General features: G+C 33.6%; 1 protein-coding gene across 1 annotated transcript; it reads left to right on the forward strand.

Moving 5' to 3' along the window:
* Positions 1-11,338: 11,338 nt before the first annotated feature.
* Positions 11,339-17,788, forward strand: LOC127849676 (uncharacterized). Its single transcript, XM_052382422.1, has 4 exons — positions 11,339-12,029; positions 12,713-12,939; positions 13,170-14,052; positions 17,774-17,788. The coding sequence occupies exons 1-4, from the start codon at positions 11,424-11,426 to the stop codon at positions 17,786-17,788; spliced, it is 1,731 nt and encodes a 576-aa protein (XP_052238382.1). The 5' UTR covers positions 11,339-11,423.
* Positions 17,789-17,889: the final 101 nt, after the last annotated feature.

Raw genomic sequence — 17,889 nt, forward strand, 5'->3', positions numbered from 1 at the left:
TAGTGGTTGTTACTTACTGAATAAAGAATTATAAGTGATTTAATGAATTATCATATATCTATAAGGTTATTAAACAAAATACAATCCACATTTTGTGACGAATTGTAACATTTCAAGAAGTTTAATTAACACCTGGATATAAAAATGTTACTTATTTGCATTAAAATTAGTTTTGTTGTATGCTGACGACAATGTTTTCTTTGTGGAATGTAAAGCTGGTTTTAAGTTTACAAATCTTGAATAGTATTCACAACGGGGGAAATCCTTTTCAACAACAAATGGGCAGGCTCTAAAAGCGCTTTTTAAGTTAAAATCAAGTTTGGAAAATTTACAAATATCTCAGTGAGCAGTAGTCTTGATTTATTCGATTAGCTTATTAGACCAATATTAAGTTATGGCTGTGAAGTTTAAGGATTAAAAAATAGCATCCAAATTTAAAAAATACAACGTTGTTGTAAACAGGTGCTGTGTGTCCAATCTTAAACACAAAATAGTTTTATTTACGGTACTTGTGCGTTAACCCCTTATACATAAACGGATTAGGTATGTTTTTTAAATATCGGTTAAAAATATGACAATCTGATGATGTATAATATATTAAAATTGTTTATAATATGCCATTACATGACCTTGAACTTTATCTCGAAATCGATTATTAGATAAAATCTGTTAGACATATATTAAATAGGTTTCGGCGAGGTATGTTTTTTCAAGGAGTATTAGGTGTTAATTTTTGTATATCCATTGTAAAACAACTCATATCTGATATATACGTTCAGAGTTGGATAACCAAGTTACAACAAACGGCAATGAGTTAACAACTAGTGCATTTACGGAAATTTTAGATTTCAGCCTTATCTCATTGTTGTAAATCTTTGAAAATTTAGATCCGAGTTTACACGAAGACGCAGCGATGACCTGTAAATAAACTCTGACATTCACACACCAAGTTAATTAAGGTAGGTAAACAATTGGTTAGGTCATTGTTCTCAAATTTGACCCATTGATATATGACACTGAACGATTTCTAAATCAGCATTCCTATGATTATTCAAATAGTACGTTAAAGTGATATTGATGACCATTTGACACATGTATATTGATGACCATATGACACATGTATATTGATGGCCATATGACACATGTATATTGATGACCATATGACACATGTATATGGATGACCATATGACACATGGTTGTTGATGACCATATGACACATGTATATTGATGACCATATGACACATGTATATTTATGACCATATGACACATGTATATGGATGACCATCTGCCTCATGTATATTGATGACCATATGACACATGTATATTAATGACCATATGACACATGTATATTTATGACCATATGACACATGTATATTTATGACCATATGACAAATGTATATTAGTGACCATATGTCACATGTATATTGATGACCATATGACACATGTATGTTGATGACCATATGACACATGTATGTTGATGACCATATGGCACATGTATGTTGATGACCATATGTAACATGTACATTGATAACCATATGACACATGTATATTGATGACCATATGACACATGTATATTGTTGACAATATGACACATGTATGTTGATGACCATATGACACATGTATATTGATGACCATATGACACATGTATATTGATGACCATATGACACATGTATAATGATGACCATATGCCACATGTATATGGATGACCATATGTCACATGTATATTGATGACCATATGTCACATGTATGTTGATGACCATATGACACATGCATATTGATGACCATATGACACATGAATATTGATGACCATATGACACATGTATATGGTTGACCATATGTCACATGTATGTTGATGACCATATGACACATGTATATTAGTGACCATATGTCAAATGTATATTGATGACCATATGTCACATGTACATTTATGAATATATGACACATGTATATTGATGACCATATGTCACATGTATATGGATGACCATATGTCACATGTATATGGATGACCATATGAAACATGTATATTGATGACCATTTGACATATGTATATTGATGACCATATGACACATGTATATTTATGACCATATGAAACATATATACTGATGACCATATGTCACATGTATATTGATGACCATATGTCACATGTATAATGATGATTATATGACACTTGTATACTAATGACCATATGACACATGTATATTGATGACCATATGTCACATGTATATCAATGACCATATGACACATGTATATTGATGACAATATGACACATGTATATTGGTGACAATATGTGACATGTATATGAATGACCATATGACACATGTATATTGGTGACCATATGCCACATGTATATTGTTGACCATATGTCACATGTATATTGATGACCATAATACACATGTATATTGATTGCCATATGTCACATGCATGTTGATGACCATATGACACATGTATATGAATGACCATATGACACATGTATATTGGTGACCATATGCCACATGTATAGTGTTGACCATATGTCACATGTATATTGATGACCATAAGACACATGTATATTGATTGCCATATGTCACATGCATGTTGATGACCATATGACACATGTATATTGATGACTATATGACACATGTATGTTGATGACCATATGTCACATGTATATTGATGACTCTATGTCACATGTATATTGATGACTATATGACACATGTATATTGATGACCATATGACATCTGTATGTTGATGACCATATGTCACATGTATATTGATGACTCTATGTCACATGTATATTAATGACTATATGACACATGTATATTGATGACCATATGACACATGTATATTGATGACCATATGACACATGTATATTGATGACCATATGTCACATGTATATTGATGACTATATTACACATGTATGTTGATGACCATATGTCACATGTATATTGATGACTCTATGTCACATGTATATTGATGACTATATGACACATGTATATTGATGACCATATGACACATGTATGTTGATGACCATATGTCATATGTATATTGATGACTCTATGACACATGTATATTGATGACCATATGACACATGTATATTTATGACTATATGACACATGTATATTGATAACCATATGACACATGTATATTGATGACCATTTGACACATGTATATTGATTACCATATGGCACATGTTTATTGATGACCATATGACACATGTATATTTATGACCATATGTCACATGTATATTGATGACGATATCTCACATGTATATTGATGACCATATGACACATGTATATTGATGACCATATGACATATGTATATTGATGACCATTTGTCACATGTATATTGATGACCATATGTCACAATCACATGTATATTGATGACTCTATGACACATGTATATTGATGACCATATGTCACATGTAAATGTATGTTGATGACTCTATGACACATGTATATTGATGACCATATGACACATGTATACTGATGACCATATGACACATGTATATTGATGACCATATGTCACATGTATATTGATGACCATATGACACATGTATAGTGATGACCATATGACACATGTATATTGATGACCATATGACACATGTATGTTGATTACCATAAGTCACATGTATATTGATGAACATATGTCACATGTACATTGATGACCATATGACACATGTATATTGATGACCATATGACACATGTATATTGATGACCATATATCACATGTATATTGATGACCATATGACACATGTTTATTGATGACCATATGACACATGTTTATTGATGACCATATGACACATGTATATTGATGACCATTTGTCACATGTATATTGATGACCATATGTCACATGTACATTGATGACCATATGACACATGTATATTGATGACCATATGTCACATGTATATTGATGACCATATGCCACATTTATATTGATGACTATATGACACATGTATGTTGATGACCATATGACACATGTATATTGATGACCATATGACACATGTATATTGATGACCATGTGACACATGTATATTGATGACCATATGTCACATGTATATTGATGACCATATGACACATATATATGGATGACCATATTGTCACATGTATATTTATGACCATATGACACATATATATGGATGACCATATTGTCACATGTATATAAATGACATTAGGACACATGTATGTTGATGACCATATGACACATGTATGTTGATGACCATATAGTACATGTATGCTTATGACTTTTATAAAACATTTAATGAATCTTCCCATTTTAAATGCTTTTATTCGTAAACCGTAAATATGACTTTAAACAATCACTAAAAGCAAATGAATAAAACGCGGATCTACGACATGCAACTAATTGATTATAAATTGTTGAAATTTGCGTTTATCTTCAGAATCGGATATGACACACGACCAACAAGATGTCTCATACAATATTTATGAATATGGAATATTGCTAGCTTAATCTCTCACGATCGAACACGAAGTTTGTAATTGAAATGTTTATCGAAAGATGCTTTATTTTAACGAATTTGTTTCAGTTCGGTTTTCTCGTTTGCTAAGTAGAATCAGTGTCATATTAAGTAACACGTGAAGTAGATATTTCGTGAACAGATTGATTCACTTACCATACACTGTAATTAAGAAGAAAATAGAAGGATACAATATAATTATTGAACGAGCACTGCCTATATATCACGGACAAATAACACGAGTATCTCAAATTATTCATTTACAGTTTCCATAATGTTGTGCTCAACGTTGCTAAGCAGGATGAACATGTATGTCGCTGCGGCGAAGAAAACAAAATATTGTACTGCTTCATAGGTGTGACAACAATATTTATGTTGTGACTATGGTTGTTAAGTAATATTTACAAATGATTTGAAAACGTAATTCCTCATGGATGAAAATTGATTTTAAATTATTTATGACTGGGTCTCGTGTTTATTTTCCCGAGCGTTTTGCTCGTTGGTTATTTAATTCATGTTGTTTTATGGAATGGTAAATGGATAGTGTTTTATTTTAAGAATTTTTTTTTGTACACAAAGTGAGGTCACACATTTATCTTTCAAAATATAAGTTTCTAACTTTTCAAATTTAAAGTTAACCCATGAATGCCTAGCGTCTACAAAAAAGGCCTTGGCAAACAGCGTAGACTCTGATGAGACGCCGCATGATGCGGCGTCTCATCAGGGTATGCGCTGTTTGCGTAAAGGAATTTATGTAAGAAATATTCTAAATATAGAAATTAATACACTAGACATACCTAATTTTGGAAATAAATGGATCCAATTTAGAAGGATATGGGAGAGTTTTTGACTCATCAAACACTTCAATCTATGCACGCACGTTGAATAGTGCATTATGAATACCAAACCTCGGTTATATATGAGCGTTGTTCTGAAAAAACTGGTCTTAAAGCATGTGCGTAAAGTGTCATCCCAGATTAGCCTGTGCAGTCCGCACAGGCAAATCAGGGACGACACCTTCCGCTTTTAAAGTATTTTTCGTTTAAATGAAGTCTCGTCTACACGAAAATCCAGTTAAGGCGGAAAGTGGACACTTTACGCACATGCATTAAACCCAGTTTTCTCAGAACGCGATTCATGTTTATAAAATGGGTGGGAGCATAAAGGGACTTTTTCATTGTTAACATTTTTTTAACTGCGTACATTTAAAAATAATGTATATATTTCATTCTTACAAGCAAGATAATACTCCTGACCGTGAACAATTTTTAAAACTAATAATTTGAAAATACCTCTATTTATAACATAGCATTTAAATTTCGCTGCTAATTTGTGTCAACAGTAGCGCAAGATACAAGATACAAGAAACTTTATTTAAAGTCTGCTTTTACACACAGTTAACATTAGCTATCAAAGCTATTTTCCGACAAAAACAAAGTCTTCACAACAAGATAAACAAACACCTAGATAAAAAGAAATGCAGAGTATCACATATAATTTATAGAAATATAAAATGATTGCTAAGAACAAAATCATTATTAAAAGTAATTGACCAGAGTATTTAAATGGATACATCAAACTTTTTAAATATATACCTAATCATATTAATATTTTAACACAAAGTTATGTACACACGCACGGGGAACAGAGACTGACAGTATTATAAATACCAACTGTTTACACACACAAACATACGACCCTACTATACAATATGTCCCACTGGATCGCGAGTACCAAGGGCAAGCCTAGCGCAGGTTTCAGTGAGATAGGTCGATCCTCTTCTCAAGCACTCGCCCGTTCCAGACGACCAAGGAAAGACTACCCGCTCCCATGAGACGTCGAACAAAGACAGCAGGCAGATCACATGCCTATGTACATATAACAGTGTTCCGTTGCTTTGTTACTATCATGGTACCAGTAACTTAACACGCAAGTCAAGGCATTACATGTATCTAAAACATAAAACAGTAAAACGCGTTCGATTTTTTTTTTCAGACTGTCCATGAGAATATAATATTCCATTTGACAGCTGTTTTAAAAATGCAAATGACTTACGGTAATTGCGATTAATTTGGTACAAGGATTGATTCGAATTGCAATGTATTAAGTGTCATTTTCAGATTAGCCCTTCTATTTGCAGATCCATTGTGTCGCGTAAGCAATAAAATCAAACTCTCCCACAACACGGATGCCATTTAAAACAATGTCTTGCTTTTTATATTAATGTAAACCCTATAAAACACACGACAGTTTCAGCATAGCCTTGACATATTTGACATACTTATTGAAGCTGATTAGTTTGCTCTTCCGAAAAAAAACAAAGTTGAATGACACAGTCCTTTTCGCTTTTCTTTCGGCTATACTATGATGCTAGCAGTGGATATATAATATCATACAATTTTGTCAACAATGTAATCATCGTCTGCTTAGAAAGGCGTCATTTTATGAAATAAGTGTTGTGTTAGTAAAAAAAAACAACAACTTGTATTATATGCCAAATATTAATATTTCATGAAGATAAAAATGATAAATGTAGTATGTATTTAAAAAATAATCTTAAATAGGCAACACTTTCTCATCAAAACATTATTTGAAAAACTCTATGCGTTTTCACTTATATAGACATTTGTTGTTTTATTTTAATTGACTTATGAGTGTTGGTCAAAACGACTCCAGTAATAATGTTCATGAAGGCAAAACCTTATTAAACACTTGACCGAACTTAACTGTTTGCGGTGATGTCACAGGAATGTTTGTTATTAATAATGGATCAGCACTACTTTATAATCGAGGGCATGGTAACTTTCTCTGTCTCATTATAAATATCCGAACGCTTCTTTTTATGAACTAATTATTTGAGTCGTGTTCTGAGAAAACTGGGCTTAATGCATGTGCGTAAAGTGTCATCCCAGATAGCGTGTGCAGTCCGCACAGGCTAACTAGGGACGACACTTTCCGCTTTTATGACATTTTTCGTTTAAATGAAGTCTCTTCTTAGCAAAAATTCAATTAAGGCGGAAAGGGTCGTTCCTGATTAGCCTGTGCGGACTGCACAGGCTAATCTGGGACGACACTTTACGCACATGCATCATGCCAAGTTTTTTTCAGAACGCGACTCATATCTGCACGCAATGTTTTCCAAATCAATGCATGTATGCATACAATTATTACACCTAGTGAATGGATTCAAAAGAATATTAATAAAAAGCTTTTAACGACACTTTACATTGCAGACGAGTTGGAGCGAGGTTTTCCTTTTTAGCCACGCAGTTTCTATGCTAATGCAATTTTGTCGTACATAATCACGTGGAAATTACACGTTAAATGTTTGATCAGTTGTGTAATTACATCGAATGCTGGCTTTAATAAACATCGAACTGACTTAAATCAAATCGAAACCTTTTAATTCTCTTTTTATAACTCACGAATATATCAATTATAAAATAATCGTAACCACATTCAACCACATGGTACACTTACTACTAATAAGTAATATTACAAAACTTTTTGTTCCAACGGTCGTTCGGGGAAGAGTTCGCATTCAAAATGCCTTCCAATCAATAGAGTCGCGTTCTGAGAAAACTGGACATAATACATATGCGTTAAAGTGTCGTCCCTGATTAGCCTGTGCGGACTGCACAGGCTAATCTGAGACGACACTTAACGCATATGCGATAAGCCCAGTTTTCTCAGAACAAGGCTCAATATCATTCAAAGTCATTACTTTATCTCATGATGTAAATATCCAACCGCCCATGAAAAGTGCACATTGCTGCTTGGATTAATAGATTACATGACGTAATTTGATTTATTTTATGTTTATCTCGGGACAAGCAACACTTTCCTCTCTATCACGTTTGCTCATAGATTAAATGTGTTCAAATGATATTATTTTTTATTTTTTTCGTGTGTGTAATATTCAATATACTTAGAGATTCTAATTTTACTCATCAACCTATTTCATGAGATTTTGTACATTTGCTGTTAAACCTCAAGAGTACGCATTTCAACATGCAAATACTTTTTTATATTTAACTGTTAAGACTGCTTTTTAAAAATTGTTTAACGTGATCGTGTGGAAAATGACAGAACAATTGAAATCATCCCACATTCAATAATTATTGTTTAACCTTTGGCTCTGTTGGTTTTTGTTTACTTTTTAATGAAATTCCTACAACAATTAGTGCGAAGTGGGCGTTACTTGCGGATGACTAAGTGATGCAGACACACTTGATAACCTCAAATGTGGGCAGGGTAAAAATTGTATGATTGATCGGGGACATTATAATTTTGGCGGATATAATAAGTGTAATCGGTCGGGTGTATACGAACACTTAAATATTGTGTCAGCGTCTCCAATGTAAATGTGCATAATAAGACACCGAAGCGGTGATATTTGAATAATTTGTTAAAACTGTTGCTCGATAGCACATATTTGAGCATTATCACGTATTTGCACCGCCGTTAATTTCAAAATAAGCTTTTATCTGCGATGTAGAGAATCGATATTGCAAAATACTAAAATGAACTAAAATCTTATAAAATCAATGTGGAAATTGCTGTTTTAAGTTTCAGCGCAAAACTGCATGGTTAATTTATTTGTTTTGCACAAATAGAAGCACAATATTCAACCAACGGGGCTTACAACGTAGCAATTAAATCTTTTTATGAACAAATGCTGGTCTTACGTAATGTTCTCCAATCGATAATTTTATGAATGGTAAAAGCAGGGTAAAAGGATGCACTAGACTTTTGTTTAAATCTTTCAATGAAACAAACTCGGCTGGTAGCAAGTTAAAACGGCGTTTTAACTTTATTCATACTATTTACGAATGTCATTTCGAAAGGAAGATTGGACTGTAAACTAACTTGTGGTCTTATATTTAACCCATTTATGCCTAGTGGACTCTCCCATCCTTCTAAATTGGATCAATTTATTTCCAAAATTAGGGATGTCTAGTATATTTATTTCTATATTTAGAATATTTCGTACAAAAATTCCTTTAAGCAAACAGCGCATGATGCGGCGTCTCATCTGGGTCTACGCTGTTTGCCAAGGCCTTTTTTCTATACGCTAGGCATAAATGGGTCAACTTAAACGTTTTGTTTCACTTGCAAGTGGCAATATAATTTAACATGGTTTCTACCATGATTTGATTGGCAAGATATAATGGCATATTGACCACACGGTAAACCCACAACCAAACCTAATAAATATTTCATGTAAAATATAGAAAAACTAACTTAAACATGTCGAATAGAGTTAAAAACTTTCTGCAATGATCTGTCTGGTAAGTTAAGTAAAGTATTCGCTGCCATGTTTAATTTCCGTTTAAAGATTCTTTCCAGTAATGTCTGTCATGGGAAAGGCAAACACATGTCAGCTCATACATCACGTCATATTAATGATATCGAGACTATTGATCGATCGAGTTCTAAAGCAGACATGGTCATATTTAGCATTTTTAAGGTGAAACGACAGGTGACTGTTTATCATGTGTTGCTCTAGGTATCCCGAAAGGCATACTGTTTAACCCATTTATGCCTAGTGGACTCTTCCATCCTTCTAAATTGGATCAATTTATTTCCAAAATTAGGGATGTCTAGTATATTTATTTCTATATTTATAATATTTCTTACATAAATTCCTTTCAGCAAACAGCGTAAACCCAGATGAGACGCCACATCATGCATCATGCATCATGTCTACGCTGTTTCGTTTAAATGAAGTCTCTTCTTAGCAAAAATCCAATTTAGGCGTAAAGTGTCGTCCCATATTAGCCTGTCCGGACTGCACAGGCTAATCTGGGACGACACTTTACGCACATTCATTATGCCCAGTTTTCTCAAAACACGACTCAAATACTCTTTATTATGTTGTGCACCAGTATGAAGCATATTTTGTAACCAATTCGCTTTATACACATTTCGTGTTTAATTGAACAATGTATTATATTTAGTTTCAAATAATTTGATGCATCAAAATAATGGTTTTTCTGTATAATAATTATTGTAGTTAGCCCGTTGTTTAATTCTGCATGAGGACTCGCATAATGTAAAAAAACATAAGACGTATAAACACAATGGCAATCATCAAGTAGAGCCGACATAAGACCCATTTAAGACCATTATAAAACCCATATGAGATAAAAGTAAATCCCTATTAAAATTTGAAGTCAGGTAACGTATCTTTCACACGCACGATTACGTTATTGTTGTATATGCCCCTTCTGTAATTCCGCATGAGGATTTGCATGATATTAAAAACATAAGACGAACAAACACATTGACATCATCATTTAGAACCCACATTAGACCCATTTAAGACCATTATAAAACCTATATAAGAAAAAGTAAATACCGCGTGAAATTTCAAGTGTGGGACTTAACTTTCACACGCATGATTAAGGTATATATGAACCATCAAATGGCGAAAATTCCACTTAAATTAATGTTCCCCTGGATAGTTTATAATATGGTTTGTCGACAAAAAAACGCCTGGTCTGATGACGATTACCTTAGTCAAAGAGATATCTGCGATAAAGGCCATTTGCATGTTAATGCAGAACTGACATGTTCTGATGAAAATATCGAGGTATTGCATTGCTAAAACGTAACTTTAGACCACGGAGTCATGGCGATTTCGAGAAATGGATTATTTTATTCTGCCGCATACATTAATAAAACAATGTTTTCTTAACTATTGCTTTTTACTTTTAATAATTTTAACAATTTTCACATTTTATTTTGATTGGACGTAAAAACAAAAGCAAGAGAAGCGTGCCTATATCATAAATTATTCAACCATATCAATTGATTACGTGTGATCACATCAGACGTCGCTTGGTGAAAGCAAACATTCTATGGACGGTTAGCTGCTCAGTTGATCACAGGTGTTGTCGATGTGAATTAGAATAATCGCTAAATAATATGTGGTAAAAGAAATACATTCGGCTGTTGAAATCAATGCTATACATACTATATTATTTTCGACTATTTGAAAATCGATTCTGTCAAAAAATGGAAACGGTTGATAATGTGGAAAATAACATACAACAAAAAAGGACTCTTATTAGCAAGATAAATTCAGACAGGCTACCAAAACCAGTTTCAAAAATATACGATGTTGAATTAATAAGAAGACTGCTACAGGACTGTGCCTTATATAGTCCACACAACAAAAAAGGAGTCGTCAAAACAAGTAGCCGGTCGGCATCAGCTACTGATGCTGATGAGCACAATATTTATCCTGAGGAAGATGTACACTATCAAGACGAAGAGAGACGCAAACAAGGTCGCCGAGAGGTATGGGGATCATTGCTAGGGGGGTCAAATAAACCAACACGTAGATGGCATTTCGCCCCAACCCCAATATCAGAGATCAAAAAGCAGAGAATATGGTATTTGAACCTGCAACGCAGAAGAAGAGTGGAACCCCGGAACGATGACCCGAGTGAGCCGAGTCGCCCGGCTACACCGTCTAGTGCAGGGGACGCCAGTGCCTGGGAGTATGACACGGAGGAAGAGAGACTCGCTTATATGACGGAAGAAACCGACGGACCATTCGGGCAGGTGAGTTGGCTGCGTGTCTATTAATTGACTTTTCTTGGTTTCTTGGTGAAGTGATCTAGGGAAAAATATCAGTGATTCACATTTATTATGTTTTGCTGCAGTTATATTTCCAATTTTTATATGACTATGAAATTGCTTTCAAATATACCGGATTCAAAACCTTAATATACACTACTAGTAATTCATTTTGATATATATTCATGACGATACAAATCACGATATTTTAATTGTCTGATGTGTAAAAATGTACAGACAAATATCTCTACTTTATATGTAATGTCGGTTGTTGTTTTGTTAATTTTCCAGAATTTATGCACTAAATAAAATTCACTGTAAACGGGTGAAATGACATATTCCTAACGTTACAATTACCGCGCAATTTTAGAAAATAATACACTTACATTATGAAGAAAAACTTTAGGCAAAGAAATACGAATGTGTAATAATCTCAATATCCATTTGTATCTGCAAATATTGGAATAAAATACAATATTACAGCTTAAATACTAACTGACTAACAGCAACTATCACCGCCAGAACAACCACCATCACGGTAACCACCACCACAACAACAATAACAACAGTAATACCATACCACAAACACCGTCGTTCATTAAGCCAAATAGCACAATTCAGATTAAATACTGTAAATGAATATACATGTTTTTTTGTTTTTTTTTCAGAGATTGATGACCGATGGGTCATTTTGCTTAAAAAATTTGACACAGGCGGATGGGGTAGATACAATTATTACCTTTAATTCACCAGAAGAGATGTTGGTTGCACACTCGTCAGTTCTTGTAGAAAAGTCTCCACTATTCGCAAAAATGCTCGATTCACAACACCAGAATCGTGTTAAGATCGTGCGGTTAGAGCGAATTGACTCGCCAGCACTGCTGGAAGTTCTAAGGTAGCGTTTAATTGTTCCGCTATACTGTATATTTAACCTTATACAAATTTGTATCATAAAAATGGTATATAAAACTCAATATATAATAATGTTACATGTATTATAAGTACAAACTTGCTACTTACTGGAATTCTCTAAACATGATAATCATTTCATTATTTAGTACTCGCAATACTTAATTAGTTACATAAAATGCTCAATAATACGTTCATTACGTCGGACTATTACAGGTATATGTACACCGGTAAAGTGCGATCTTTCGCGTTTGACGATGTTGCTAGAGTACTTTCAACAGCAAGACGGTTCCAACTTGAAGAACAAATAGGGTATCAATATGCCAGCACAATCGATAACTTAAATTGCAAACTTACAATCGCCCAGCTGGATATAATTTGCAAATACGCAAACAAAGATTCGTTTGATATCTTGGTTCGAACTATTTTTCAAAGACCCGAGGCCTTAAATGATGTCGAGTTTGGTCTTCTTAGCCAAGAGACCGTTGAAGCAATCATAAAATCTGATGCACTACCCGTGGAGGAACTTGACATTTTAAAAGCTGTATATTTCTGGTCAGAATGCGAAGCACGCAGGAAAGGAATCGAAAAGACTGCACGAAATCTGCGAGCCCTACTCGGTCCTGTTTTTTATCAAGTGAGATTTCCCTTAATAGACATCAAAGTTTTAAATAGAAATAATCTCCCATATACCATGCTCACAAAGATAGAACTTGAAGGTTTAAACGACATGTCCAACGGATTACTACATCGGGTGCCGAAGAAGTTTAGCAGCAAAAAGCGATCAGAAGCACTCCCAACAACAGATACTTCAGTTCTTACCTGTCATAAATCTACCTCTGCGCCTGTTCATAGCATTGACCCGACGTATTTGCCAAGAAAGATCAACAAAAGATCTGCATCGGTTCAAAATATCCCCAAGGCGTGTTTGCCCATTGTTTCGACATGTTCATATGAAACAATTCCTGTAATTTCAGAATCAGAGTTTCGTCAGCTGCGACAGACGCACCACTTTCAAGGAAGTAAATATGTCGGTTTGCATAGTATCCAAAGATTTAAATATATCACTGGGCCGCTCGAGTTGAAGTATGCAGAGGAAGTAAGTTTTACGTGTTCTGAGTGCGTTATCCTGAATGGTATACAGCTCTTTGGTACGTACAGAGCCATAGGATCATACAATGGCACAGTCGAAGTTTCTTTATCTCAACAGGCGAACATTCTTCGTGAGAAATTCGCGTTTGAATCTGAATGCAAGAAACCGAAATTGTACGATATTTATTTTCGCACGCCCGTGATTATTCTCGCAAAACAAACATATACGATCTGTGTTTCAATCGAAGGGCCGGGCACATTCTTTGGCATAAATGGCAGCCGATTTGTCGAATCTAAGACGGGAGTGGTTTTCAAGTTCGTAGACTCAGGCGAATTAGATGTATTTGTTGGACAAATGCCAGGTCTTCTTTTTAGCATACCACTGAATAAGGAGTTAGAAAAATATGAGTAGTTTAACAGGCACTGTTGACGGTGACATTTAAAAAGAAAGAGTTATTACTTTGGTCACATATACTGCAATTTCTTCTAAATATTATATGCTTAACACGCATACTAATATTTGTTTCTATGTGCATGTGTTTTTTTTTGCTGGCAAAGCAAAGGTCGCAAAAGCATATTTGCAGAGACGCTTTTAAATCGTGTTTCCATTTAACGTATTTTTATGTTAAAATAGCCTTCGTACTAAGATAACACACGACTATCTGCAGTAGACTCACATATGATTCAGCGACGGGCTTATTGTTGTATAACTGAAAAGTTCACAATGCAAAACTGATTGTATTATTATAATGAAGACAAACGACACGATACAAATGTTTCACTTGGTATATTATAAGAGAATGCAGTCAGATACACAATTCAAAAGTTGTTATGGAATTTCTGACTAGACGTTTTGTAAAAACAAATTCAAAAAGGTTTTCATTTTGATAGCCGACATGAAGATCTGATATTTACAGAATACCAAAGTGATGTGTTGAGAACAAGGACATGCTATCAAATGGTTATGAAACTGGAATGATATTCTAGCACACTACACATAAGTACTTATTGTCATAGATGAAATAAAGTTGTGTGATTAAGGGAACAATATACATAGGTTATATATGTCATATCTGAAATAAAATTCAAACATTTTATAAATTTTCATTGTCAAAATACAATTCTGAGACCACAAAAATATCAATTGTTACTGAAAATAATAGAATACAATCTATGATGATTTATCGATATCGATTCAGAATACATAATGCAATGAAAGGATGCATTCATTAGGTTAAATGAATTATTCATATCAAATGTCTTTTTAGACAAGGCGATTATTGTCAATCGAATAAAAAACATGCAAAGAGTTTATTACAAATCGTGTTTCAATTCCAGAAGACATAATTTGTTTTATCATGAATTTTATAGTTCTTAAAAATTCTTTAAAGCTGTTAGTTCATCGAAAATAATTTGAGGCATTTGTAAGGACAGACAGTTTTGATGAACGAAACCAACACTTCAAACTATTATGTTTGTAAGAAATGCATTTAATTTCTTTAATTTTCGAATGCGCCTGGTTTGAACTGAGTCCATCTTACTGCGCGCTTTGTGGGAACGTTAAGTACTCTTGAACCATCACCAGATAAGCATTTTTTTAAATTGTATTTTTACTTGTTGCGTTTTTGTTTGATTGGGGCTTAACATTTGACACAAAGTTATGTTGCAGATGCTACTAAAACATCACCTTGAGCCACCAAATCCAACGATTTTTGAAAGCGCGAGTCGAAGCCGTGCTTGTGCGTTGTTGCATAAATTGTTAGTTGCTGATCAACAACTGCATTAATTCGATGCTTTAGGTCTTTTTACTGTATTATAATTATTGTAATTATTCGCTTAATCTTAGCTGATCGCTACCTTTTTGACAGTTTTATTAACGTATCTACAATTATATGCACTGATTTCTGCTTTAAATCCAATTGCTAATTTGTTTGTAATTCATCTAGCTAAAACATGCACCGATAACAAGCATAATAATGCAGGACTTTTGCATATTTAACGTCAATTATTACTGATGTAAATTTGTGCATGTATTCATATAACTATTCATTTTAGATATGTGGGCTTATTTGTTAGGTATCCTTTTCGCCACGTTATTGTTAAACGTAATTGCATTGTCATTCTTTTTTATTATGTCTTTGTTGTTTGCGTTTTGTTTCGATGTATTTGTCTTTTTTCTATAACCATTTAAAATATTGTTCTTAAGTTCACAAAAAACGTTAAAAAAATAATTGTATTGTGGTTAACGAGTTCCTCAACGTTGTTTTGTTGCAAATGATAATGCAACACAACCCATTTCAACCAATGTTAGATAGCTTGTAAAGATGTGTTGGAATTTCTTGTACTCCGTAACTTAAAAGTAATTAACTTACTGTCTAAAAGTAAAATTGTGTTATATATGTTATTGTTTTATTAAATAATTGCATAGTTACTAATTAAGTTATAGATAATCATCAGTCATTTTGATCAGTTTGTTTTACATGGCATTACTATTTTCAACGTGTGTGATATTGTGCCATTTGTTTCCATGGTGTCACTCTCTACGAATATTTTTTGAACGTTTGAATCGTTTTATATATCTTTTTTCAAAGCGATGGAGAACTCAATCAAAACTTGTCTATTTTTCTAGTTAATAACATATGTAGTTCAACGAACTAACCAAGTAGACTCCATGCTACGAATATTAATTTGATGAAGTGATTTTTTTATGTTGCTTGTTTTCTGTTATGCGTATTTTATATAAATACGTAACGTCGATCCTAGTGTTCTATTGAACTTATCAATTAAAAATTAATGCAAGGCAGTTTTATCTTGTATGATTTAGACAAGCGGATATTGTAGAAAATTTAATAAAGCATGTATCATTTAGATTACATATCAATTATTAACAGAAGATTTATGATTGTATTAAACTCGATTTGAACATTGTTTTGTCAACTATCTTTTATTCAAATATTAACTTATTTAATAAAATGTTCCTGTATATTCAAACTGGACTTTATAAGGTGGTTTATAATTAAACAGCTGGAAGTATAATTAAATACTTTAAACTTTCGGAGGGACGAGGAAAGGAAGTAAATAGAAGTATCTGCTAAATCTCTTGCTAATGAACTTCGTAAGGCATCTCGTGAAGAAGCCACAATACATGTATATGCTTTTAAAGGTAATCTTTTATAGCCTCAATGTACATGCATTATATATTACACTAATTGAAAACAGTAGTTAAAGAATTAATTATTTGATATTCATTACATTAAAAAATTATAGCTATGTTAATACTAAGCGTGTCGTTGTCTTGGAGCCTATACATTTTTGTTTATCTGACATGAAACTCTCGCTGTATACGTTTCGTGTCCGAGTGTCGTGTTAGCTATCTTACCTTTAAAACTAAGAGCAGTTTCTTTTCAAATGAGTCGTGTCCTGATAAAACTGTGCATAATGCATGTGCGTAAAGTGTCGTCCCACATTAGCCTGTGCAGTCCGCACAGGCTAATCAGGGACGACACTTTCCGCCTAAACTTGATTTTCGGTAAGGAGGGACTTCCGTGAAACGAAAAATACAATAAAAGCGGAAAGGGTCGTCCCTGATTAACCTGTGCGGACTGCACCGACTAATCTGGGACGACATTAACGCACATGCATTGAGCCCAGTTTTCTCAGAACAAGGCTCAAATATATTTGTAAAAGTGTATTATCATGTTCAATTCAGGTTTGTTGTGTCATGACAGCCGGATAATTACTGAAAAGCATGTACACAATGTAAATATAAAACCTTTTTTCTGAAAATCTTTGCTTAATTTGAAGAAGAGCAACCTTTTTCCAGTCTTTTAAAGATCAAATCTAA

The sequence above is a fragment of the Dreissena polymorpha genome, chromosome 11 (genome assembly GCF_020536995.1).
Source record: "Dreissena polymorpha isolate Duluth1 chromosome 11, UMN_Dpol_1.0, whole genome shotgun sequence".
In the NCBI taxonomy this organism is placed as follows: domain Eukaryota; kingdom Metazoa; phylum Mollusca; class Bivalvia; order Myida; family Dreissenidae; genus Dreissena; species Dreissena polymorpha.